The 24,566-nt window shown below is 39.9% G+C and overlaps 1 protein-coding gene across 1 annotated transcript; it reads left to right on the top strand.

Moving 5' to 3' along the window:
* Positions 1-21,683: 21,683 nt before the first annotated feature.
* On the top strand, positions 21,684-23,032 carry LOC310853929 (N-acetyllactosaminide beta-1,3-N-acetylglucosaminyltransferase 3-like; the record flags this gene model as incomplete). Its single annotated transcript, XM_083758403.1, has 1 exon — positions 21,684-23,032. One exon carries the CDS (start codon positions 21,684-21,686, stop codon positions 22,842-22,844), a length of 1,161 nt encoding a protein of 386 aa, XP_083614529.1. The 3' UTR covers positions 22,845-23,032.
* Positions 23,033-24,566: the final 1,534 nt, after the last annotated feature.

Below are 24,566 nucleotides of genomic sequence, written 5' to 3'. Positions count from 1 at the left end.
TTTGGACTCAGATTTTGAATGTAACCCGTTGCAAATCAATAATAACCAATTAAGTGACAATTAAGCATCCAACACAGCTCCTGGCTAGCTCGCCAATTGTAATACCAACTTGTGCCAAACGGGGGCGAGTGACACTTCTGTGAGTAACTTGTAGCACCTATAAGGCACTATAGCAAAATCTGAACTAGTTGTGTAGGTTCGACTGCTGGAGCTATGGGGAGTGCTTAAATGAGACTCAGACACAAGGAGGTTAAATGTTAAATGATTGCCGGCAGTTATATTGAAAAAACAATTAACAAACAAACAATATGAAAAAAGAAATAAATTGGTACCAACTCTTAATTAGCAATTGCTTGGCCACTTTCAATTCTCACAGTTCACTGTGTCTTTCTAATTTGGGTGCACCCTTCTAACTTTCCAGTTCAATCAAACAATCAAAATAGGACAATACAATTTACAAATATCCACCCTTTCAATGCGTAATGAATTGACCACTCAGTCACTGTTCTCCCAATTATGAACAAGGTAAGGTAAGGTATGTATGCAATATCAGTATACGTGTTATGGTTCAGAGTTCCAAGGATAAACCATCCAGGTATGTATCAGTGTATACATGTGTCAAAGTTCCATATGGTTTCCAAAACTGTAAGTAGCAGAGTTCCAATTCCAGGGGAATGTATGTGCATGCGTGTGCGTGAAGGGAGAATTGGGATAACTGCAGCTGAGAGTGGGGGAGTCTGCAGATTTAGGCCTACTGTACCACACCGTAGAGTGCAGTAGTCTGTCCAGTGGTCACCAGAGTATGGGGGAATACTCGCTGTCGCTCAATCTCTAGATCCTGGTGGGAAGCTCGCCATCTATTGAAATGGTCAACTGGAAAACGATCCAATCCAACAAAAAAAACCTGACCTGTCATCAGACAGGGTCAGAGAAATCTAATCAGTATCAAAGTATCAACTGTCTGTTGATTAGTTTTTAACCATGAAATATGCATTACATGAACTTTTTTAAATGAAAACAAATGAAATACTGTATGCAACACTGAGCATTTTTAACCTTTGTACATACTGTTTCACATTATGTATTTTAAACAACACACATCTTCACATGAACATCAGTACACTTGTAGGAAGTGCATCATGAAATGGATTACATCCATTTTAGTAAACAAAACTTAAACTTCTTCTTAGTAGTATTAATTACACTCTCAAAGTGTTCACTTGCAAAGTGCAAAAATAACAACAATATCCCTTCATTGAAATTAAATGAACTGTCTCGCCGATTCTGTGTGAAACAGGCTGGGCACAAACAATGCAATGGCTGCCCCAGTGAATCCACAATGGTTTCTAGAAATAAACAATACCACTCATCAAAAACCAAAGTAATTTCCAATTATGTGTTACTCTTAAAATAACTCATAAGATGTGGTGAGTTACCTTGCTTCGCTGTGGTTTGTGCTCATAAAACTCTTCTAGTATCACACTTTTTCTCTCTCTGTTCTGTGCTCTTCTCATGTGCTGTGCACTGCTGTTTGGCTGTCTTTCTGTCTCTAACCTCAACAGCTGAACTGACTCAGTTCAATTGGGCTTGATTAGTGCAGCACTGCAGGTAGATGGTAATCACTGCTTCAACAGGTTGCTGTGTGGCTGGAACAGCATATCAGCCAGGCCTAAACTGACTGCTGATTGGTGGAACCACACGTCACTCTGTCTCTGATATCTAGTGATTTTTAGATAGCTTAACAAATCTCTGCACCACTCAGTGGTTAGGTTTTAGGCAGGGTCACTAAACATAGTAACTTTAGATTTAGTTCTTAGGCAAAAGCACACATAAGAGGCAACTGTAGCTTGTCTCTATATGTTAGGGTTATACTGTAATCCACTAAATCATGTGTGTTACATACTGTACTGTTTTTTTTATTCTAGTTTATTTTGCTAGCTTTAGTTATAATAATAATTTCTTCTGTTTTCTACATGAATATAACCATATAAAATGAAATGGGAGTTAAATGCTGCAATTTGGGACTCATCAAATGTCCCTGGAACTCATCTAAAAGACCACCCCTGCATCCTGGGACTCATTACATTGAAAACCTATTTACATCACTGATGAACCAAGAAAATCATAGATTTGGCTTTTGATGACCGATAAACGAAAGCTCAATGGCTCACTGAGATAATAGTCTGCCAATAAAACAAGAGGTTGCATGTAGTTTAGTTTAGTTTAGTTTAGTTTAGTTTATTTGCACATGTAAAATAATAACAACAATATGGTAAAATAAAATAAAAATACAGAAAGCAAATATTTCAAATAGGAAACAAGATTTGTTACATGCATGATGTGCTGGAAGTGCCAAAAAAACCCAAAGGGGCTTATCGAGTGGCCTTCCCATATGGAAGCTACACAGTTGAGCTTAAATAACAGAAATTAAGGTATGAATAATATTGGTAAACCTAAGGATTGTAAATAATAATGAAATATATTCTAAAAATAAAATATAAAATAATAACATGACTAGGGCATGTTGCCCAAGCTTGTAGATTCCTTGCTCTGACCATGTATGAAGGTAACCTCAACATCTTGCCAAGTTTTGGATACTACACCAAAAAGTTTTACACTACACCTTTTCACATGGGGGTCCGTAACCAAATACATATAAAGTCGGGGGTCCTTCACATGAAAGTGTTTGTGAACCACAGTGAATAAGTAACACTACACACACTAAATGCATATCAACTAGTTTTAATGTTTTTGGAGAAAGAAAAAAATATATCTATGGTTGCTTGTCTTAAATGAATGTTTATGAATCAATGGAAATTATAGATTTGGCTTTTAATAAACATTAAACAAAAGCTTAATGACTCACTGGGATAATAGCCTACCTACGAAACAAATGGTGGTTTGATTCATGGCTCTGACCATGTATGATTAAGGTAAGCCCAACATCTTGCCAAATTTTGGATACTTTACAAGTTTTAAATGTAAAGCTGGCACTACACATTTCCACATCAATTTGGAGGTCCTTCACATGAAAATGTTTGATAACTACAACAAGTAGATGGACAACCATATTAGGTGACTGGATTGTTGCCTGGTGAGCAGAAGTTCACAAGTTCAAGACTCTGGTGGTATGTTTGGGTGTAAACTTAAACTAAATATCCTTCTATATTTTTTTCAGTTTTAATTATATTAATTGCTGATTTAATTTTAAAAATATTTATTGAGCTCAACCGAGCGGGGACCTAGGCTGACGGCGTGCCGCGGGTTCAACTCCTAATCCCGACGGCCTTTTCCACGTGTCTTCCCCCCCATTTCCTGTCAGTCTGTGTGTGTGTTACTGTGCATATATATTAGGGCTGTCAATCGATTAAAATATTTAATCTGATTAATCGCATGATTGTCCATAGTTAACTGTGATTAATCGCAAATGAATCGCATATTTTTTATCCGTTCTAAATATACCTTAAATCAGTGGTTTTCAAGATTTTTCATATCAAGGTCCATTATTTATTCTTCATTTGAGCCACGGACCACCATTTGATGACATTTAGCCTTCCAGACCCAAACTAAAGAACTGTATTGATGTTGGCCAATGGTACCATTACGAGAGATAACAGGCCATGTTGATCAAAATAACATGTTTTCTAAGTTTTCTAATTGTGTAGACTTAAATTAACTTAAGTAATGCAGCTGTTTAACAATTATTCAACTCTTCAGTGTAAAATTGCCATGCGTCTCTCAACCATTCTGTCAAACTTCACCGTGCGTTAATCGCGCGTCAAAAAAAATAGTGCCGTTAAAAGGATTGTGAGTTAACTAGTTAATAGTGCGTTAACTTTGACAGCCCTAATATATAAACATATATATTCGCTATTCTGCCTTTATTGATAGATCAGATGCTTTTTTTTTTTGTAGATGTGGTGGGGAACAGTCAGTGCCCGTCATGTAAAACATATTTTCAAAATAGCTGATTGCAACGCATTGTGAACTTGTAGATCTGCTATTTTCAAATTAACGAAAAATATACTGTATAGGCCTGAAGTGGGGTGTGTGTGTGTGTGTGTGTGTGTGTGTGTGTGTGTGTGTGTGTGTGTGTGTGTGTGTGTGTGTGTGTGTGTGTGTGTGTGTGTGTGTGTGTGTGTGTGTGTGTGTGTGTGTGTGTTTGTAACAATAATCTAAATCTACAAAGTAATTTGTTTAATCGAGGGTGCTACAGTATGGGATACATAGAAAGTATAACAATATTTGCCTTTGAGATGTTTTGGAATAGATGTAAAAGTACTGAAATTTGGAGATACTTCAGTAAAGTAAAAGTACCTCCAAATTGTACTTATTTACTGTACCTACATAAATGTACTTAGTTACTTTACACCACTGGTATTGGCCCACATAACATCACAACACAACACTGTTGAATCGGCCCCTATAGAGCAGAAATCACACCTGCTGTGGCATGCAGCTTTCAGACCCTGCTAAGTTGACTAGAGTTGATTGACACTTGACTGCCCAATGAACATGCTTCCATGAGCTTGGTATAAATGTGACATAGGAGCTCAACTGATTAGTGCAACTGTCAACTGGCATAAGAAACCTGGGTTCAACTGGGTGGCTTAGTATGTGCACCAGAATTGAAATGGACATTTATGGACCACAATGGAAACAAACCTCTGGCTTGTGTGTCACTATATATTTTGCTTTAAACAAAAGATCAAACAAAACCTCAGTGGCTTCACTGGAATAAGAGCCTGCCTATGAGACAAGGGGTTGCAGGTTCTATTCAGGCTCTGACCATGTGTCGAGATTAATCCATTTGGCTTTTTATTGAAGTACAATAGCTCACTTCATGTGTTGAATGGTTACAGATCCCAGCTGGATAACACAAGGTTCCAGGTTTGAGTCCCTGCCCTGGAAATGTGGCACCATGTGCAAGATACTTTTCCAGGGATATGGCCGTTTTTAGCCCAGTGCAAAACAAATGCTTGCAAAGGATTCTGACTCGTGAAAAAAACCATAGTTTGACCCCTCACATGCTACAAGGCATAATTAAACATAGACTTAAGACTAGTAGCCTACATTTTTGCCTGCATAAGGTTATTCCCTGACTATCTGTCTACTTACCCTACAAGATCTCCCTCCACAGCTGATTCAAATGAATGATCAATGGCTCACTTGTATCCTTGTTCCTCTGGGTTTCATTCTCACTGGCTGTATTCTTTTTTATTATAGTCTGTGTCGCCCCCAAGTGGACAAAAGCTGGGCAACCTGCATACAATTATACAGTTTAGAAAGTCATTTAAATAAAGTTATATTTTAAACTTTAAAATGGCTATACAATGTCACGATTACAGCCCACTAAATGTAATGGGGTTTTTTTTTATTTTTTTTTATTATGTTGCTCTTAACAGTATCCTAAGAGCCGATTCATACTCCTATTTTACCGCTGTTTCGGCGCTGTAGTGCCGAAATGATTTCGGCTCGTCAGAAATTTTCAGTGGCACCGACTTTAGGACGGTACCCGCCCCCCCCGAACCTCAAATGACGTCAAATTGTAGGCTCTACAGCGCCGAACCGACTTTTATTCGGCTCTAAAATAGGAGTAGGCTATGAATCGGCCCTAACTCCTGTCCTCATGTTTCATTCTTCTGACTGGCTGCGGTTGCTGCTGTAACACGTACTGCATGGAGAATAAATGGTTGTTAAGAGACTTCAGCTCTTGATAACAAGCACTGATGATTCATTTGAAGTGGAAGAAGATCTTGTATGGTATGTAGGCTATAGATAGACCTTTTTTAATTTCTGTGAAGTTGTGTTCTCACATCTTATAGTTGACTGAATGAGCAAGTTGATTGTCTACTTTCACAATGGAAGAGGGTTAAATGTAATGCCTCAACTCCAACTACAATACCAAATGCTCGCCAAGGTGGGGGGTCCTTATTAGTTCAAATATGATAATTGTGGGGGGTAGAACACACACACGCCAGGGAGGAGAGCTTGTAGGCCTACAGTACAGTAGCCTACAGCACAAGACAAGTACAGTAGGCTACAGCACCACTCAGTTCAGACCGGTCAGATTTTGTTGTATATTATTTAGCATACCCAGTAACATAATCCATTGGATCTATCTTCTATGAATTATATTTGCGGTGGTTGTTGAAAACCACCATGCCAACAATCAAAGTAGTCACTCACAAAGAGTGCACAATATTTACGAATTCCCTACCAGCTAGGACACATAAAATAATGTTGAACATTGACATTGAGTCAAAATCAGCAAAAATCTGATGTGATTACAAATCAGTTAAAAATATAAATAACGGACAGGTATGATTCTCAAGTTAGTTGAAGTTAATGAAACAAGTTCAAGTTTATTGTCATAACAATGTACAGTACATAATTAGCAGTCATGAAATTCGTGTCCAACTCAACTTGTCATAGTAATACAAAGTTGAGTGACATCAAAACAATATTTAATCAATAAATCATGACATTTTGTAGGCCACTGTCCTCGAGGCTCGACCAAGACGTCCAAAACCAAGACTCCCACATGAATGAAGAGAATCAGAGCAGCTTTATATCAAACATCATGGACCTTATATATGACAAGTAAGACGCGCAAACGCGGGAAGCGAACGCAGCTCGTAAATGGCAATAACAACAATTAGAATAAATTACATACTTTTTTAAGGTTTTTTTAAAGTTCTCTTTTTTGTGTTTAAGATTTTATTTTAAAGTTAAGTTTTTTGAAGTTAAGTGTATTTACTTGTTTATCGATTTTACTGTACAAATGGAACTACAAATAGGGTAGTCTACAAATGGAACCAAATGAATTTCAACCCATTTTTAACTGACAGAGGGTACAACTGGAACCAAATGGACCCTGACCCCATGAGGATTTAACTTTTATGACCTCAGCGTGATCGCGCTCGTTCTTTAAGGCTGTCCCCGAACATTCAGGGTTCGAACCTTCACTCATTAGGGTTGGCACTTAAATCTTAATTAATGGGCTTGAACCATTGTTTTTTTTTTATTATTTTCTTTCCCCTTTTATTTACTTGAAAATATATTTCGGCGAGAATGCGATATGCATAATAAGAGTACTATGTTCATGTTGTGTTTACATGTTACATGTTTAGATGTTATTAATAATCGGGGGGGCACACAACTGGTGCGCCAATGTGCACCAACAGCTGAGACAGTTATGTACTGTAGATAAATCTGACAGGCATTCAAAAGGAACTCAAATGTTAATGTCCTGTAAGTAGACTTAGAAATAAAACTAGTGTTGACTAATCATATGTGGCTCTTATTTTGAAGAGGAAGTTAGTGCACAAGAAGTCTGTTTCAGTTGTAAACAAGCTACTGTACTATGACACTTTCCCAAAGTTACGTGCTCGAAGGTTATTTTTTAAATTAATTAGAAACTAATGGTTTGAAGGTTCGCTCGAAAAGTCCTGCCGAAGTTCGAGTCCTAAAAACAGGGCTAGGGTACTGTACCTCCTCTCTCTCACACACACACTGAGGATTCATTCCACCACACCCTGAACCCAACATAGAGCGGTTCAGTGAATTTGCAGGCCTTGAAGGTGTGCAGGAGAGTGGGAATGTCAGAGGACACCGTGAAGAAGGACACAGTGCCAACACAATAGTCAACACGCACTTCTACTCTACCGGAGGAAGAGGAGGGACGGTCAGGGAGCTCGGTTTTCTTCTTATTGTGACACACGGTGTAGGCAGTGTTAAAAATGCCGTCGCATTTCAGACTCCAGGACTTCTTGTTGAGTCCAAACTCGCCGTCGACACCCTTTCTGTGGAGGCCTCTGTATGCCACTGCTATCTGAACGCCTCCACTCCACTCGACCACCCAGGAACAGCGTTTAGTCACGGTCAGCCTCTGTTTACACATCACCTGTCTCAAGTCTTTAAATCTGTCCGGGTTATCAGTGTACTTCTGATCTGCACTCGTCCATGTCACTTTCCTGTTGTTCTCAGACAGTATGGTCTTTGTGTGTGCCGTGTTTGGATCCAGTGTGAGTTCACACACATCTGATGAGAGAACAAGACGGTTTAAAAACAACAATTAAAAACATCATCACACACACACACACACACACACACACAAGCTATGCCCTTGTCGGAGTCAACCAATCCCCTTTCCTTTGAGTAGTATTTTAAACACCATGCCACCACCAACGCTGCTACTCCTCTAAAAATAATAATAATAATAGAGTTGCACAAGGACAATAAAATCTCACCTCTGTGTGGATCCTTGCCACGATCCTGTTGAACACAGTCGTGTTATTTCATTTCAACAACATGTACAGTATGGTATTGCATTGTATGATCTCTATTGAACAAGTCATTCTGATTGAACATCATGTCTTGAAAGAGGGAGGAGATATGACAAAGAAAGCCATGACAGACAGACAGACAGACATCAGTGATTGAAAGAGTTTATAATGCGTTATGTATTCTTTACCAGCTCATTTTGCACTCGGAAGACGGCATCCCAAATCCCATCCCTGTGCTTCTTATACAGGCCTTCTGCCACAACTTTGCAGTCTGGGAACAACACAGGCACACAGTTGAGTAACAGTTGAGTGCAGTAACACACGACTTTTCTTTTGTTGACACACCAACTTATTTGGAGCCCAAAGGTCAAATTAGACTTGTGATTTTGAGGGATAAATAATTACCTCAAGAACATAATTACAATTTGTGTAATATAACTTATTGTACATTTACCCCACTACATTTATTTGAAAACTTTAGTTACTAGTTACTTTGATTATTATTACAAAACATACAATGCGTTGCGTTGTTAATAGCTTACACATTTGAAAACTTTAAATAGGACATTCTGCATAATGAGTACTTTTACTTTTGGTACATTTTGATGCCAATACTTTTACTCGAGTGTATATATATATATATATATATAATACTGCAGTATTGATACTTTTAAAGTAAACAAAAAAGTAGTACTTTTTCCACCGCTGCAGTATCTCTACAGGTGGGAGGTATAAAACTACTTTCCACGTGATGGTTGTTGCAGGTCAGTCTCCTCACCTTTAAAACTGGGTCTGTCTTCCTTCTTTTGGCTCCAGCAGCTCTTCATGAGTTGTAGCAGCTCCTCCAGCCCTTCGGCCTGCATTCCATCAGTATCCTCTAGGGGGGGCCTTTCTCCCATGTCGGCATCAAACTTCAAATAGTAGTGCCCAGAATCTGAGAGAGCGGAGGGAAGATAGAGGAATTATTATTATACATATGAGATCGGTTACTTGTCAACTAATGTGTTTTTGTTCTTATTGTCGAATTAACATTAAGTAAAAAATCTAATCTGTGTGGCCAAGACAGTTAGTGATTATAAGCAATAATATAAGCAATAAGCTATAAGCAATAATATGTCAACATTTTAATGACTTTTTTTGGTATTCAGACAGCCAGCAATGGGTAGAACGCTCCCAAAATAAATGTGTCTCTGTGACACATCTAGGGGCCGCAATCTGAATTCAAAGATCTTCCTAGAAGCTTTGTCATTGGTCGATTTGCCTGTCTGCTTCCTGATTGGTTAGTCATTGCGACCAGGGTTTTTTTCAACCATTGACAAAGCTTCTAGGAACATCTTTGAATGCAGATTGCTGGCTGTCTGAATACAAAAAAATGAGTCATTAAAAATGTTACATATTATTGCCATCTTTAAGGAGCTGTGTCCACCAACACTTTAGTTAAATGTTGGGTCTATAATGCATTCCTAAAACATTATAACATTCATTATAAATGTTTATAATCATGTATGACAAGTTACAACTCAAAATATTATACTCAAAGTATTATAAGTGCTTATAACACATGGCCATAACTGTGCTCATAACACATGGTACCATTTAAAATGCATTATAAATTGATTAAATAATGCATTACAGACAGACAGTTCTTATGCATAATTATAAACACATAAGTATTTTAATGCCTTATCAGTGCATTATAGACCTGATTTAAATGACAACTCCAGATAAAATAACATAGGCTCATTTTCATACATATATTGATCCCAAATGACTTGCCTTGGGGGTTTATTTAGCAGAAATGCCCCTGTCGTCCAGTTTCCTCAGCAGCCCTCATACATGTAGCATAGAGTGGAACACATGAGCATATATTGCTTTTACACCATTTGTTGGGTTCAAAAGTGGTTTTGAAAAAGTGAAAAGTCATTACAAACACATGCAGGTTGTCCCACACGAGCCACCACAGTCTGCTAAACAGATGTTATGTTGTTATTTGTTTTGCCAAGTCTTGGAAAAGACGCGCTGTGATTGTAGTCAGTACAGTCACTTTGATTGGCAGTTGGCACTTGGGACAACCAAGACATGGATGTGTTTGTAATGACAACTAATAACAGATTGATGAAAACATAAATCACTTTTGAACACAAATAGCGTAAAAGCGATATGCTTATGGGCTCCACTCTATGCTATGAGGGCTGCTGGGGAAGCTGAACAACACAGGACCTCATGCACGGAAGTAGAAAATGTTATTTAGTAGTTTTCTTCTGCGGGGGAAAAAGTCTTGGTGGGCACAGAGATTGATGAAGAGAGAACTTACTGCTCTCTGGAAGACAACGAAGGAGTAAGAAATAAAAAAATACAAAAGACAAGAAAGATAATTACTCACTTAAAATGCTCCACACCAGTATCCCGTAACTAAAAAAAAGAGACATTGATCAGCATTTAGCATACAAGACCACTTATCACACATGGGACACACTGGTTGAATCTCGGTCCCACAGAAAATGGCAAAGGGAATAATAAATACCTGTAGACATCAAAGGCTAGGGTGGCCCCCTCTGTCTCTGGAGGTGCGAAGAAGATTGTCTTCGCCCCACGCAATTTAGTCAATGTCAATGCGTCTTCAAACCTGGCGAGGCCAAAGTCAGTGATCTGGATGAATAACGAAGAGAAACATGAACAGAGGGAGAGACAGAGAGGGAGGGAGGGGGGGGGGGGGGGGGGGAGGAATTGACAGAAGGTAAAGGCTAAAGTCTCTGAAATGTTTATGTTGTACGATTACTACGAAACAATCTAAAATACAGGGATTTAAGATCATTAAAGCTGGGCTGTTGCCTGGGTCCAATGCATTTCTGCCTACTTCCGGTCCAGGACTTGTCCCCATTCTCAATAGAAGTCTTTCAGTCAGACAACTCAAGGAGGATGTAATATATATATTTATTGAATATGAGATAATCAATGCAATATGTTTATTATGGTTTGGCGATGTATTGGATCTGCTTTTTAGGTACTCAGGTCAAGCGCATCAGTCCCAACCATAGGGACTCTGAATCCCCCGTACCTAAACAGTAGATCCAAAACGACAGGTGGTAGCTGGGGTGGAGGTGGGTGAGCACTTGTATACAGCAGCACGAGTATACAGTATAGCAGCAGCAGCAGAATTGAGTGCAGGATGTATGACAGCAGCACGCTGATACAACAGCAGTATAAGCAAGCAGAATGAGCGCAGGTTGTATGACAGCAGCACGCTGATACAACAGCAGTAAAGCAAGCAGAGTTGAGCGCAGGTTGTATGACAGCAGCACGCTGATACAACAGCAGTAAGGCAAGCAAGAAGGCAGAGGAATGCAAACCTCTGGTTCAAGTAGCCGGTATGAGATGGGGTGAGCGTGTGATTGGCTGAGTGAATCATGTGGATGAGAGCTTGATGCTGCGGTGGCCCAATTAACGGCCGGCGCGCTGACTGAGGTTCCCTGACTGAACTTGCTCTGCGCATGTCTACGACAGGTGCAAATGCTCATATGTAGGAGAGCCGCCATTGGACTGGCCCCATGAAGTGAAAGGAGTTTTCGTAACTCTGCTGTCTTACTCTATGGCTCTGTCTGCGACAACAGCCCGGCAAGCTCTATCACATTATCAAGTGGCTGCTTGAACACGCATCTTTTGAAGAGTTTCTATCCGGCTACCATCAGACAGTTGAACCAGGCCTGGACACTGCCTTGTTCAACTGTGCGTCGTGTCTCACTACACCTCTCAGCCATTATAAAATACAAGGTAACCTCACAATTCTTGTGGCTTATTGCTTTAGTCAAATGTGTCTATAAATTCGACCGTTTTCACACACACACACACACACACACACACACACACACACACACACACACACACACACACACACACACACACACACACACAGAGACAGTCTCAGCCCCGCTCCCTTGTACAAAACTCCCAAAGTGCCTGGGGCTCACCTTGACATTTAGGCCTGCGTCCAGCAGTACGTTTTGAGGCTTCAGGTCCTTGTGGATGAGAGCAGGTGTGAGACTGTGAAGGAAGTTCATGCCCAGAGCCACTTGGTGAACCAGTCGAAATACCAGGGGCCAGGGTGGCATGCGGTATAGCTTCTCCTGGTAAGGGAGGGTTGGGGTAAAACAGAAACATTTAATTCATAAATCACAGACACAAATGCAAGTTCCACAGAAATTGAACACTGTTCATGACTTTTGCCTTTTGTTCAAAATGGACCACCTGCCAAATTAGATGTCAATCATAGCCAATCAGTATGGAATATAAAAAATCAAACAGATCTGTGTTGATCACATGACTATAGAGATAGTGTATACTGATTTGCATGATGTATGGATAAAATCTGTACGAGTAATATAAAGAGTGTGATGTGTTTTGAAATCATCCTCATTTTTCCTTGGCCTCTAGGGAGTGTGCATACAAAGTTTTAAACAGATTGGTGCAGTTATAGGTAAAAACACGAATCGGCCTGTTGGGAATATGCATGCAGAAATCGGATATAGTGTTTATGGATAATATAAAGCAATGTTGGGCCTCATGGTGGTGCTATAACAGGTCGTAGAGCACTTGAAGTTCACATATCTCGAGAAGCGTGGGACCGACTTCAAATTCGGCAGCCATCTCTTGCAGTTGTGGACAACCGCCTGTACAAACTAGCGTGCATTCAACTCCCATAGGAGTTGCATTTGACGTTGGTTGGTCTAACAGTTAAAGATTAAAGACATACGTATGTAGGTACGTACACTAGATTATATGCATTTATTGTACGATAATTATAATATTTTTATATAAATAATTGATACGGTGAAAAGTAAAAAAAGCTGACCTGCAAGGAGGCGAGGGATCCTCTCTCCATAAGCTCCATGACGATACCCACATGTTCGTCTTTGGAATTGGGGACACGGCCGCTATATAACCCCGTTACCCTCATGACATAGGGGTTCTCTGCACGTCGCATCAGTCGGGCCTCATGTTCCAAATCTTCTCTTGAGAACGAGCTGAAGATGACACATGATGAGACCTCGTGGCCACAGTTTCGCTTATGGGCTAAATAGCCTATCATGCCTTATCATGCAACATTTGTTTCCGTGTCTGAAAGAGTGAAAACCCACCTCTTCAGACTCCATCTTAGCCATACCACTTGCCCTAGCCTCAATGACCTTACAGGCGTATATGCAAAGGCTCAAATTAGATAGCATTTTATGTAGATATAGCACACTATAGTGTATATGCATAGTTTCATTATATAGATATTCTGTTAGGTGCTTAGCTTACATATGATTCATGATGACTAATTTAATGGTTTAATAATAATATAAACTGTATCCTATACATCAGCACTCACTAACTTTTCCACTCACCGGTTTTTGAGACATAATAATTTAATGGCCACATTCCATCCCCACTCATGATGTCTGGCCTTGAAGACTTCACCAAATCCACCTTCACCGATCTTCGTCCAGCTCGTGCTCAAACTCTCTGCACCAATCAGTACTAGATCTGACATATTCTTCACTGAAGAGAAACACAAACACTGAAATAGAATGAGTGAATGAATTAAAGAACTAAATAAGGTTTCATGGGGTGAGTCATTGATATTATGACTCCAATGATCTGCAGGGGTAAATAGGTCATGCTAAAACACACTCAAACAATTAAACAGATAGACAGACCTTCACACAAAACCCATTATTGTGTGAAGAGAACCAATGAGACATCCCAAGAACCAAAGATACTATTTTACTTACATTTCTTTTTTAATACTTTGTGCTTCTACAATTACAACTCAGAGGCGGGAGGGGGGTACTTTTGTACCATAAATATATGTAATTGTTTGTACCCTTACTCAAGTAAAACTTTACAGCCCTTTCACTTGCAACAGTATTGATGCTTGTGCTTGAGTAAACTACATCTGATGAATTCTTCCACCAAATACATGTATTGTACAATGTACCTCCATCAGTGTTGGCAAATGTATGATAATTATTATCACATTCGTTTGATAGGTTTACCCTCTCTATGATGTATGATCAACAATACAGAAAATGACCAAATGTGCAATAATTTCACCATTTCGCAAAAAGTTGTAAAAGCTTACAAAAGTATCTGCATCAAAAAGTACTCATATTGCAGAATGTCCCATTTCACAAAATGTGTACAAAATATTTGAGCTCACAACGCGTCGCATTATGAGCTTGTATAGATCTGCTATTTTCAAATGGCCGAAATGTATATAAGGTTGAAGTATAAGTTAATGTATGTTTTCTAAAATCCCCAAAGTAACTAGTAACTATAGTTTGAAAATAGTTGTGGTGGAGTAGAAGTAAAAGTAGGCTACTGAAAATTTGACATACTCAAGTATTGTCTATTTCTCGTGTGTGTGTGTGTGTGTGTGTGTGTGTGTGTGTGTGTGTGTGTGTGTGTGTGTGTGTGTGTGTGTGTGTGTGTGTGTGTGTGTGTGTGTGTGTGTGTGTGTGTGTGTGTTAGTTTTCTTTTAAGTACCCTAGCCTCCAGTATATAGGCTAAGATCATTTAACATGTCCCACAAATGAAATGACTGAACACCATGACTGATGAATGATTTCTTTTGTTGAATTTCCTGCCCATTCAATTCAGTTAATTTCAATTCAATGTCATCGTGTCTACATCTACAGCCCTTACCTGTCACAAGTCCTGATGAATCCAACTTCCTCGTCTGTAGAAATGTAAATCAATGTGTCGTAGTTGCAGTCAGTCACACAGTGTGTCGGGCAGGCTTGATGCTGAAATGCAGGCGTGATACAAAAATCTCCTTTAATATAGCTCAGCTGGGAGGAGGAACAAACTAACAAAGCTCCTCCCACCAGGCAAATGCTACCCCCGCCTAGGCCCTATAGTCTTAACATTTAACATCGATTTGAGTTATTTTATGCATATTCAAATTATTCACTTGTCCCAGACTCTGAAAAGTATTTAGATTATACATGTTTTATTGTATGCAACCATTCATTTATAAACCGCTTTGTTTCAATGTTTCATCCCAATTTTGGGAATGACATTATCAGTGTTATAGTTACTAGTAATATATTACTGTCTGTAATATTATTACTTTACCCAGTCCCAGTGTAACGAGAAAAGTGAGGTATTACTCTGACAAAACAGTACTTTGTAAAAAAAATAGCACATATTATATACCTGGCTTGTTGGTATTTGTGTCATTGTCTGTCATAGAGTGATTGATGCTCAGGTCATTGGTGGGTGATCATTGTAACCTGATTGAGATTTGTCTGTCTATTATGTGTGATTAGATCACACAGATCACATTGTTGTATTAATACTTAGAGAGAGAGAGACCCCACTTTCACTATTATTTTATGTTACACGATTCAGCAAGGGAGTTTTTCGAGTGCTATGGGTGAAAAAATTGTTTTATAACATATACGTTTTTTTTTTTTTTTACAGTATGCAAAGTCTGCATCTGTGCACACTTGGCATCCTCTGTCCCACAACTTACTGTAGGACAATGAATAGTTGTTCAGTTGGGGCCCACTAAGACTCATTGTGACAGTGTCCCTGCCCCCTGAGGCCTCATTCACACGTACCAAACACCAATCAGGCAAATGTTTGGTCGTTTTTTAGTTTTTTTGGGCCACCACAATGCTTTTCCAATGGGACTCACATGGTTTGACCAAACATTTTTGTTTGATGAGGGGGGAGAGGCAGAACACCACCAGCAATCAAACACAAATGTTTGATCAAACCATGTGACTCCCATTGGAAAAGCATTGTGGTGGCCCAAAAAAACAAAAAAACGACCAAACATTTGCTTGATTGGTGTTTGGTACGTGTGAATGAGGCCTGAGCGAAACACACAATTAATCATAGCAATTCAATGGAGAACTGATTAACTGGGCAAGAGCAATCATGTCCCTTGTCATCAGTTCTTCCCACTCACTCAGGAGGATTATGCAACACACACACACGTACACACACACAGTTTTTTCTGATTTAATTTTATAGTTGTATTATTTAAAAACAAGAAATGATGACAGTCATATTATAACAGCTGCTTTTATATTTGCGGCGGTGGTGGTCCACGGTAAAAATTTGAAAAAGTGCCCCAGTTCTTCACCAGGGCAGGTCAGGTTGTGGCCTCCTGGTGGTGCTATAATAGGCCAATGTGAAAAGGGTGACATTTCTTCTCATGCCTTGGATGGCAATTGGATGATTTGATGCATTCTGTTCCAAATACTGTATGTGTTTTGCAAAAATCCACCTGTATATATCCCACCCTTTGTGAAAAGGGGGGGATATATTCCTCAGCCTAGTAGGAAAGTCCAGGAAAGATTTAACGTAAATTGCACGCTGCGTTCATGATTTCAGGCTTTTTGTTCAAAACGGGCCAATCCTACGAACTTTGAAAGACAATGTTAGCCAATTAGGATGGAATCTGAAATATCGGACAGATCTGTCTTGAACAGACACGGACTCACGCACACACAGACAGAGTGCAAAACATACTCTCTCCCCATGCCTCCGGCCTGGTGGAGACAAATTATAATAATAATTAAATAGCAGATGTACAAGCTCCCAACCCAGCGTGTCGATATATGAATATGATGCATTGTGAGCATGTGAGCATACATTCCTTATGTAAAGGAATGGTTTTGGTCATACAAGGTTTCCATCTGACAGCATGGAGAGAGGTTGGAGCTGTGTTTGAGCTGAGGAGAGCAGCTGACCATATAGCTCCCACGGGCTGGGGCCAGACGGGGGGTCGGGACACTCCAGCTGGTGGCCAGTGGTAGCCGTGAGCAGGTTGACATTAGATGCAGAGAGAACCAGCCAGCCAGGCCTTCAACAAGCTCTGTAAGTGCCACGACCACGTCCCCCGGCTGCTGTGTACCCGGCCCTGCCCGGCCCGTGGGGGGATCGAGAGGAAAGAGAGACGGGGGGATTCAGATTTTACGGGGGCCAGTTTTGAATTGCAGCAGTCCGTAGGTGCCCTTTGAGAGTGGTTTTGAAGGAGTCAAGGGATTCGCATGTCTTAATGACTGTTGGTAGGGCGTTCCACATTTTGGTGGCATAGGAGCGAAAATAATTTAGTCCCTTGTTTGTGCCGAATCTGGGCTGTACATGGTTCGTTGCACTCCCTCTGGTGTTGTGGGTGTGGACTTCGTTAACATTAAGGAAGTATCTGGGATACGGAGGAGCTAGCGCCCCTCAAAAAAAGAAAAAAGCCAATTTACTTATACCTATAAATGACATGCCGAAAATGGTGATGCCAGGGTTAAAGATATTACCTATTCTGAAGATGAAGAAAACCTTAAGGCAGCCAGGTGGCTAAAACAGGCATGAAATGTGGCGTGCGTGGTGAAAGTCTATTCCATATTTGGGGTTTCAATAATTGGGTCTTATCAGTACAGTTAGTGCTTCCATCGAATGAGCAAAGGGCCATTTAGGTGCAGAGGTGAGGTTACGTGAGGTTGCCTGCTTTCTTTTCAGAGGTCATTGTTGAGGTCAGGAGGAGATCAAGTTCTACCAAACCGAAACTATTTTATTGTTTATAGCTTTGAGAGAGAGATCATGTTCTACCTTATCAAAACAAAACTATTTTGTTGTTTGTCGCTTTGATAGAGGTCAAGTTCTACCAGTGCTACCTTACAAAACCAAAACTATTCTGTTGGGGTATAGCTTTGATAGTTGGTGACATTTGATGAGACATCTTCTATTATGAGACCCTGGTGCGAATTTTATACGCCCGCAGATTCATACCTGAATTGTATTATTCAGGTATGGGACATTTATACGAATTTCCCAGAGTATAATTTGTCAGTGTTCCTTGTATTTATTTTTTTAATTTTTTGTTTTGTCTGATACACTTTTTGTTCACAGCACACACCTGAAAATAGATCTTTGATATTAAATAATGATGATATTTAGAATCGTAAATATTGATGATGATAGTTAATGTAGCGGATTAAAAGTACAATTTTTTTACTTGTAAATGTAAAAATAAAAAGAGTAAATAAAAGTACAAATTCTCAAAACGTGTACTCAAGTACAGAAGTAATTGTACTTTGTTACTTTACACCAGGGGTTTTCAACTGATTGTGAACCAGGGACCACCACCTTGACTAAGGATCAACCTGGGGACCACTGTTGTGTTGTAATGGGATATGGGCTAAGATTAGTGCTTTCGTAACACAATGCATCCCATGTCTTATACTGTTTCTCAAACGATGGTCCATGGACTTAACTGATATACAGTACTGACACATGTGGCCCTATATCTTGGGCGTGCCTTAACCTTTATCCCTAAACCTTTTATTCCATATTTTACTATCTTGAAAAATACTAGCAGATCTACATCCATACATTATGGCTATTATCGGCTATTTGAACTATTTTAATAACAGTAATAATAGTAATAGTAATATATATATATATATATATATATATATAGTAAAAATTGCAAATACGTGCAAGATATAGCACATGATGACATGATTATATGGGCACATTAACAATTCCTAATAATAGGCAAGCTGGTACAGTGGTACACCCTTCTTGAGATTCTAATTAACTGCCTGTGGAAATTCTTAACCTTCAGATTTTACAGAGGCCAGTTTCGAATTGCAGCCATCCGTAGGTGCCCTTTGAGATCAAACAAGTAGAACTTGTTTCTTGTCACTATAGCTGCATGATTTTCACCTGGACAAGGATGTTTGTCATGTTGTCTGTCATGATGCTCAATGACAATGCCAGTCACAGCAGTCACAGCACTTGCCATTTACACACAGGAATTGCAGCATTACAAAGGTGAGCTAGAGTGCTATTGAAACGATTCAGTACTGCTGAAAAAAATATGGAATTACTACTTAAATGAACACAATGATTCATTATAATTCCAGGTTTCTGAAATTGTATATTTAAATATGCAACTTAAGCATTATATTAGGAAAATATACCTACATTTGCTAATCTTTCTAGAATCAAAATCGGAAAATTGGATGAAGCCAGAGTACATTTTCTTATTTAATTTTGTTTACATCTTAAAGTCAAACGTTTTAAATGAGGGAATATTTTCACTCCAAATAAGACAATAATGTGAGCAGACATAAAAGAGTTTTGGTGGTCAAATTCTATTTTATTTTACCTTTTAATATACACCTCAAGTCAACATTAAATAATGAGTTTGTTTCACATATAGGAGTATTTCATATAGAGGAGTTTGAAGGACCATCATTTTATAAAAGTAAGATGAGTCAGCTATGTGGAAATGTATACGGAATGTGGCAGTTTACCATAGTTATCATAATTGATCAATTTTGATAAGTAAACATTATCAAAATCCTGCTGATTATGTATGTTTTCTCTGTATAGCCTACCATCCAAGGCTTTTTCAGATCCAGATGTCACAATTGTTTGTATTATACACACTGATGAAGGCTTATAATTGATGCCTTGTTTGTCCGTGCTGCTTGATGAATTAAAAGTACGAGAAGGACTTCGGAGTGCTGGCTATTTCTTTATTAACGCAAGTCTGAGCCGTGCACCCGGTAAACTGCATATTCAGACTGAGAGTGCTTGTTTTCGCATACAAGCACGCATGTGCGTGCGTGTGTAGTGTATACTCAGATGTGCTGAATCAAGTCCATTGTTGTCTATTGTTTACATTTCAGGCCCAATATACAAGCTTCCTCAAGCTCACATAGACGGTGTGTGTGTGTGTGTGTGTGTGTGTGTGTGTGTGTGTGTGTGTGTGTGTGTGTGTGTGTGTGTGTGTGTGTGTGTGTGTGTGTGTGTGTGTGTGTGTGTGCTCTCATAATACTGCTGTTTGACAGACGGCTATAGCCGCAGGCAAAGCCCAGGACATGTAGCCTGGTTAATAAACCAGACTTATTATTAATCCGCCGGCAGGCAATTAATTTTTTGCCAACGGCTGATTCGGTCTGGTTTATTAACCAGGCTAGTCCCTATTGGGCGCCCCATTTCTCTGGTGTAGGAAATGGGCATACAATTGAGCCTCTCCAGACCGTAACCCGCCGGCAGGCTTTTTTTTTTGCCAACGGCTGATTCGGTCTGGTTTATTAACCAGGCTACAGGACATGCACAGGCACACACACCTGTGTGTTCCTAACACATTAAAACAAATGGAAATTAATTAATACGTTTTCACCAGCTGATTTTAAAACGAGCTCATATCCATATCCAGATTCCAGATTATGATTTGATGTGTGTAAATGTCTTACATTTTGGAGGAGTAAAAAAAAAGAAGTACAGTACCCACTGTACACATTGTACAGTGCTTCTCAAAACATTTTAAGTTTCAAGGATATCCATGAGGCATTGGTTCTCAAAGTCTTTTGGGGGTACTGGTCAAAGTGACAGATGTGTTCCGCATGAGTCATGGCACATGTGTAAACAAGATCCATGGCCTTTGGCCAAACAAGGCATGACTTATGCCTGTTCAAAGTTTTATTTTTTAAACAATTTATAGCCAACTGGTTTCAGTGCTATTTGGCATGATCCTCTACCGTACTGCAAAGTTTCATAAACATGTGCCTCTGCATGCATGTTGTTAAGATATGCTCTTAATTGTAACCTATATAGAGGCAAACTTATTATTATTTTGGTGCTTGTTAATGAGGAATTGAACACTGATCAGTGCCACCTGCGAGTGGGTGTGGTGTGATTATGGGTGTGTCTAATATTCAATAAAAAGCCTCACTTGCTGTGAGGACAGTGTCCTGTGTGGAGCTGTGAAACATGAGCTGTCTGTGTCCGTCTCATCTATTTGATTTCCCTCGTATGGTGCTATTACAGTGATGGTCTACATGCTGGGGCTGTGATATACTTTGTTTATCACATGTATTAGAAGAATAATTTTCATAAAACTGCAATATTCATTGTCTCATTTTTCCCGTCAAAAAAGTGCTCCTGATTTTCTTTGTCCGTATAGGTCCAAAGTTCACATGTAGAAATGTTTGCATTTTGAATGTTCATGCTGTTTGATCAGACAGACAGACGAGGCATGAGTTATTCCCGTTCAAAGTGCCTGCTAACGCTGCTTGCAGCTATATTTTCTGTTAAAAAAAATCACATACAAGCTTCTCTTCAACTGGGATTTCAGAAAATGTAGGCCTATTTAAAAGTATATTTGTCATTGAGTCCGATGTTAAGGCCCCATTATCACTCGCTGACGACTGTCACATACATTAGTAGTCTACATCTGAAAGTATCCACATCAAAGCCAGATATTAACAATCTTTAACTAAGTATAGAGAATGGTAATGAATATAGTGGCATCATGCTTCTTCATTCAATCAAATGGTTTTGCATCCAGAGTGTTTGTAAATATTGATCAAGTTATTTTCTGCCCCATCAAGGATGAGAATGAAACTGTCTTGCACGGTGAAGCGGACGTTCTTCATTCTGGTTGGAGTCGTGGTGTTGAGCCTCGTCATACTTCTTAGGCAAAGCCATCGTACCAGCGATGTGGTATTGGTAGAAGAGACAGCAGGTCGGATTAAGGCAGCCAAACAAAGCACCTCCTCTCCACCGTCATGGCCGCCCTGCCAGAGGAACACGTCCATGGCCCACAACGTGACAGGCTTCTCCTCTCTTCCCGCTCAAATCCAAGACCACCTGTACTACCGCCACTGCCGTCACTTCCGACTGATGCTGGATGTCCCTGGAAAATGTGGGGGGGCGGAACGATCCAAAGACGTCTTCCTCCTGCTTGTCATTAAGAGCTCTCCAGATAACTACGAGCGACGAGAGGCCCTGCGTAAGACCTGGGGAGAGGAGAGGTTAGAGAGTGGCAAGCAGATCCGTAGGGTGTTCCTCGTGGCGACAACGGGCAGTGGGTTTAAGCGACAGAGGCTGAACGGGCTGCTAGGACTGGAACAAGACGAGCATGGAGACATCTTGCAGTGGGACTTCAACGACTCCTTCTTCAACCTCACTCTGAAGCAGGTCCTCTTCCTGGAGTGGATGGACAGGAACTGTCCACACGTCCAATTCCTCCTCAATGGGGATGACGACATTTTTGCCAACACAGACAACATGGTGGAGTACCTCCTGAGCACCGTGAATGCCAAGGAGGGAAACAGCGAGCACCTCTTTGTAGGCAACCTGAATATTGGCATGGGAGTCGTCCGTGATCCGCCATGGTCCAAATACTTTGTCCCTGTTCAGGTGCAGGAGTCAGACACGTATTCTCCGTACTGTGGTGGTGGGGGGTTCCTCCTGTCAGGATATACAGCCTCGGTCATATATAACATGTCCAAGAACATCCCTCTTCACCCCATTGATGATGTGTACATGGGGATATGTTTGGCCAAAGCAGGTCTCAAGCCTGCTAACCATGTGGGTGTTATGACTTTGGGGCTATCGGTCTCATCAAAAAAGATAGATCCCTATCACCCCTGCTTATATAGGGAGATTCTGTTGGTACACAGATTCATGCCGCTTCAGAATTATGTCATGTGGCACGGGGTAAGAGACCCTAACATAAAATGTGGGCCTTCTGATTTAACTGCCCTATGACTGCCCAAAAATACAGACCCATTGGAAAAAGGTAAAAACTGAATTAGACAAAATCTTTAAAAGAGATATTCCACTGAACTCAAGGTCATCGTTATTGGACATATATGAACAAGTGTTCACGAGTGACCAGTGCTATATACTGCATATTCTGTTGACAGTTTCAAGAAAGATTGTGACACTTGGATGAAACCCAAACCCTCTACTATTGATCAGTGGCTACACAAAGTTGCAGATATACTAAGATGGAATATATGATAATGTTACAAATTAAGCTCTCGAACTTCAAAAGGAGATGGGAGTTAGTGGTAGAATATCTGGAAGCAGATTCTACAAATAGGTAGAGCTTCCGCCCAGATACCCTAACTTAAAACCTCCCATATCACAGTGAAAAGTTCAAGTTCACCCCCAAGGCATTCGCAAGGCAAATCATATTATTACTATGTATTTTTGTGTATGTAGGTGTGTGTGTGTGTGTGCATGTAGGCCTATGTTTCTCTAGAGTGTAATGTCACTTATTTTGCTTTTACACTTAAAAAAATGAACTGAGAGAAAATGAACATGCCTTATAATATGAAACAAATTGCCTGTAAATTATATTATAATGGCAATAAAAAAGTTCAAATATATACAGTGTGCCTGCTATCGCTGCTTGCAGCTATATGTTTCGTACACATTTTCATGTATAAATGCTATAACAATACTGCAATGTAGAAATACTGTAAAAGTGTGGAATTTAAAAAATACTTGAGTAAAAGTACTTTGTCGGTATCAAAATGTACTTAACCCATTCCCTGCCTAGATGAATTAATCTGACTCAGCACCAGCGTAGATCTACACCAATTGGTCTTTTATAGTACTTATGATGGATTGAGTCATGATGGTACTTATTAGCATGAATACTGGACAACTCACCCCGGTGAGTTGTTCACGTTCGGGGTGAGTTGTCCGGAAAACTCACCAAAAAGAGTAAAAAGGGTGAGTTGTCTTGTTACCCCAATAAGGACCCAGGCCAGATGCCATTACGCAGTAGCCTACACCAACAAGTCTATGCTATGCGTGGTGTGTGCATAGCCGCATGTGAAACTATATCGTGCTGTATTTTGCTCTCCATTTCATGGTCATGCGAGGAGAGAGAGAGAGAGAGAGAGAGAGAGAGAGAGAGAGAGAGAGAGAGAGAGAGAGAGAGAGGGTGCAGAGAGAAAGAGAGAGAGGTGTGAATGGAATCGCATCGTGTGCGCATATGATATATGTATGCTTGTATGGCACATCTCTCTCATGTTTAGGTAATTAAGGGTGCACCATTGACTGCATGTCACTGCCATGCTTATTACCAGCAGATGGCAGCATTAATTCCTGTCCCATATTGTCCCGAGGAGGCTGCTCACGTATGTTATGAAGCATGTCTGTGGTGTTTGTTTTAAATGCGTCACTAGAAGTGGACTAATGGTGGTTATTTTTATTAATGCGTCACAAAAGAAGTGGGCTAATGGTGATTTATTTTATTATGGATTATGAGACGATTTAGCATCTATTTCCACTAGGACAAAACTGTCATCATGGCATGTGGTATCAGTCTGTCTCCAGAGATTTATAAATCACATAGGGCAGGCGGCAGGCCATATTACCTGAATTTTCAGCATTAATTAAGCATAGGCTACTTCTGTTTTTAACTTTAAATAACATATTAGACTACTTAGACTACTTAATTAAGCATATAGGCTA

This window comes from Protomyctophum parallelum, assembly GCF_964188405.1.
Source record: "Protomyctophum parallelum genome assembly, chromosome: 23".
Classification (NCBI taxonomy): domain Eukaryota; kingdom Metazoa; phylum Chordata; class Actinopteri; order Myctophiformes; family Myctophidae; genus Protomyctophum; species Protomyctophum parallelum.
Note: the sequence above shows the minus strand (reverse complement) of the source record. Positions and strands in the feature narration are given on the sequence as shown.